We start from the raw sequence: 4,227 nt of genomic DNA on the forward strand, positions 1-4,227 counted from the left end.
TATGGCCACTGTATTGTGTCTTATTAGACCCTTTTTTGGATAGTTTTGTAAAGGTTACAGATTGTGTCCATTGTATCTCTCCTGTGGTAGTCGTTGGCCCCCCAGATGTTACGTTGTCGACTGGACAGTAACCAAAAAGATGAGTATACATCTGTTTCATTGTGTAGATACTGATAGTTCATGCAGCTTCTATGAGGCAGACGTTTGCTTGGTCAGTTCCCTTTTGGTCAGTTTTCAGGCACCTGACAGAATCCTGGGTCATCTTATATCCTGATAATCAGCGTGTTGGATAGAGTTTTTCACTCTTGGTTTTTGTTTTTTTCGTGATCATGGGACTAATAAGTCTCACTTTCCGTACTACCTGCACAGCCAAGTATTTATGAAGCCTACTTGTGCGCAGGAATGTTGTTGAAGTGAATGTCTTTGTGAATCTGGACCTCTAGGGACATGATACAACAGAAGCTGCTATGAACTGGGCCCTGTACTTACGTGGACATAATCCTGAAGCCCAGAAGAAGGTTCACAGAGAACTGGATGAGATATTTGGTATGTTTCCATCGTGGCTTTCATTGGGGTTGTGGTGGTGGTTGTATTTGTGAGTGGGGATGTGGTACATTATAAGCCTAGATGTAGAAGGGGAGGTAGGAACATGCCTTGTGGCCCTTCTGGAGCTTTCAATAGCTCGAGGTGATTGGGACGGGTCCTGGAAGGTCTGTAGAAGAGTACAGCCAACCTTACATCTTTGGGGCAAGGCATGCATGTTCAATGTATGTGTAGCACCTTCTCCTATGTGGTCTTGGTGTGTGATGAGAGTTCTTGGAGGGAGCTGGGATGAGTTTGTTTAACCAAAAATGGGGAGTTTTGGTCTTGCTCATCCGTCTATTTGTTTTTCGACAGGCAACACTGAGCGTCCTGTTACAACGGATGATTTGAAGAAGCTTCGATACCTTGAGTGTGTTGTGAAAGAAGCCCTTCGGCTCTTTCCTTCAGTTCCACTGTTTGCCCGTGCCTTGAGAGAGGATTGCTGTGTTAGTAAGTAGTGTCCTGCATTTGCCACTTCCTATCCTGCTACCATCTCTTCAGTGGAGGTGTTTCCCAAGTAAAGGGCAGTGTTGTTTTATTTTTTTCTACTGTTCTGTTGTGTAAAGAAAGTAATTTATTTGCTGTTGTTTTGACCCTTCTTCTACTTTTCCCTTTTCTTTTTAGGGGGTTATCAGGTACCAAAAGGCACAAATGTTCTTGTCATAACTTATGCCCTGCATAGAGACCCCGAGATCTTCCCTGACCCAGAGGAGTTCAGGCCTGAGCGATTCTTCCCTGAAAATTGTAAGGGAAGGCACCCGTATGCTTATGTGCCCTTCTCAGCAGGTCCCAGGAACTGCATTGGTAGGTAGCTGAAGAGGAAGCCCTTGTAATGTGACAGTGCTGCTCTTGGTGTGGTAACTGTGGCAGCAGCAAGTGTATCAGAAATTTAAGTCTTGATGTGCCTGCTGGTCATGTCCTGTCCTTCCCCTGCTCCGGAATTCTGGGCACTGTCTCCCCTGCAAGCCTGGTGCTTGAGCTGCCACATCTTGTTTCTTCCCAAGGGTTTCCTTTCTTCCCAGGGGCCAATGTCTATCACGCTGGTGTTTCCTCCTCACTGCCTGTGCAGCCTGGCAGCATGTTAATGGGCTCCTGTGTTAGGACAGGATTGCTTCCAAATTTCTGATCCTCAGCATCAGCAAGTGTCGTGGTTTAACCCCAGCCGGCCACTGAGCACCACGCAGCCGCTCGCTCACTCCCCCCGGGTGGGATGGGGGAGAGAATCAGAAGGGTGAAAGTGAGAAAACTCGTGGGCTGAGATAAAGACAGTTTAATAGGTAAAGCAAAAGCCGCACACACAAGCAAGGCAAAACAAGGAATTCATTCACTACTTCCCATCGGCAGGCAGGTGTTCAGCCATCTCCAGGAAAGCAGGGCTCCATCACGCGTAACGGTTACTTGGGAAGACAAACGCCATCATGCCGAACGTCCACCCCCCCTTCTTCTTCGCCCAGCCTTATATGCTGAGCATGATGTCATATGGTATGGAATAGCCCATTGGCCAGCTGGGCCAGCTGTCCCGGCCACACTCCCTCCCAGCCCCCTGCGTACCTGGCAGGGCACGGGAAGATGAAAAGTCCTTGACTAGCGTAAACATTACTTAGCAACAACTGAAACATCAGTGTGTTATCAACACTATTCTCATACTACATCCAAAACACAGCACTATACCAGTTAATAGGAAGAAAATCAACTCCATCCCAGCTGAAACCAGGACAGCAAGACAGAGCGAGAGAAGGCAAATGTCCTGCACTTGTTTTGCTCTGGAAAGATCTCATCTGTCTAGCTCATGATCTCAGCTGGGTGTCCTAAACATGCAGTCTGCAACTGATGTATTCTTTCTCTCTTTCTGACACTGTTGTGGCTCTGTTTTCACTGTCATCCCAGAACTTGTTAGCTCTTCAGGTGCCACTGAGACATTTGGCATTTATCTGTGCTCAAACTAGAGGCATTGTTGTTTATATTGTAGAATACATGAAAAGACTATTCCCCGCACTGGTCTTAAGTGCAGATGGGGAACATTCAGCAATGGTTATGCCATTTACAAAAACAGGAAATAAAACTTATTCTGGGTTTTTGGTTTTGTTTGCTTGCTTTTTGGGGGTGGGGTTGGTTTTTTGTTTGTTTGTTTTTAATTTGTCTCATTGGGAATAGGTGCCCTTCCCATAAGAACAGTAGACTAGGTCTTCCCACGTTCCAAAGAGTAATCTAATTTCCTGGGTGTACAGGAACATGTGCAGGAGAGGTGGTTCATTAATATCATTGCAGAAATGCATCACTGTGTACATGTGTACAGACATCCATCTGTGCATATTATACAGAGGGAAGCACAGAAAGTTTTGAGCACTGGGTTTTGTGTCCTGTTCCCATTTTCAGTTTAGTTTGAGTGAACTGCCTGGATTGTGACACTTGGTTTGGTTTCCCTCATATTTCTCTGTTCTCCCCTTTCCTCCTCCACCTTTCTCTGAAATGTAAATTGAACTTTGCCCTCTGTACTACCAAATTATCAGTGTATGTGATGCTTAGTGTTCATTAAAGGAAAGTCTGTCCGTTGTTCTGTTGCAGTTGTATCTCCTTTGCTCCTCTCTGCATATATGGAACAGTGGGATTTGTCTCTCCTCGCAGTCCCTGTGCTGCATCTTCTCCTGCTCTGCTCTGTCATCCATTCCCCCTCTGTCTAGTCCATCCAGGAGACATGACAAGGCTGTGTTTTGTATTAGTTCAATGTAAAGTGTTGACTGCTTCCTCTTTGCTGTTTGAGTTCTGTGTACTATGGGAAGGAGGACATGCTGTGGATTGTCCCAGGAAGGCCAGAGCTGTCATGCAGGGAAAAGTGCTAGTTTCAGTAGTATCCATACGTCTTTGATTTTGTCCTAAAGCCAGTTCTGTTCTCAAGGCAGATGCACAGTCCTTTCTGTCCTGTGTTCCTAGGGGTATCACTGTGAGCATGCAAATGCAGCAACTGTTGATGCAACCTGACAATAACATCTTTTTCTTTTTTTGCTGCCCTGTAACTCGTAGGTCAGCGCTTTGCACAAATGGAGGAGAAAGCTCTTTTAGCCCTCATCCTGCGGCGCTTTTGGGTGGACTCATGTCAAAAGCCAGAAGAGCTTGGTATAACTGGAGAACTGATTCTTCGTCCAAATAATGGCATCTGGATTAAGCTGAAGAGGAGGCCAAATGCTGGATCAGAATGAAAGGAAATTCAAGATTTTATTTTTCCAAAAACTTCCAAGCTATTTAGGCTGAGATATGTTTTTAAATCAGATATTTCGATGGCAATCCAGCAATTTGTTGAAACTAAAGTCGTTACTGATTGTTTCATTAAAAAAAATGTTGTAATAGCCTTAAATTGCTCTACTTTTCTAATACATGTGAACTTCATGTTCAACAAAGATGTTGCACATCTTTGAAGTGCAAGTCTTTAAACATCGAATCTTAGTGCCTTATCTACTCGGATGAAACTATTCTATTGCAACAGTGCAAAAAACCTTAAATTATGGTAGTAACAACAGTAATGCCGGTGATGGAGTGATCTGGTTATATTCCATAGCATTTGCGAGGTAACTGATAGTCTCAAATCTTTGTACAGTTTTCAGGTTTCTTTAGTTCTGAAAGGTAACTCAAGAAGAGTACAGGGATCTT

General features: G+C 44.5%; 1 protein-coding gene across 1 annotated transcript; it reads left to right on the forward strand.

Moving 5' to 3' along the window:
* Positions 1-443: 443 nt before the first annotated feature.
* On the forward strand, positions 444-3,924 carry LOC104081514 (cytochrome P450 4V2-like; the record flags this gene model as incomplete). The annotated part of the gene is made up of 4 exons (XM_009584296.1): positions 444-546; positions 898-1,032; positions 1,207-1,386; positions 3,604-3,924. Coding segments are annotated over 4 exons (594 nt in total), but the record flags the coding sequence as incomplete, so codon positions are not given.
* Positions 3,925-4,227: the final 303 nt, after the last annotated feature.

This window comes from Fulmarus glacialis, unplaced genomic scaffold (genome assembly GCF_000690835.1).
Source record: "Fulmarus glacialis isolate BGI_N327 unplaced genomic scaffold, ASM69083v1 scaffold28598, whole genome shotgun sequence".
Classification (NCBI taxonomy): Eukaryota; Metazoa; Chordata; class Aves; order Procellariiformes; family Procellariidae; genus Fulmarus; species Fulmarus glacialis.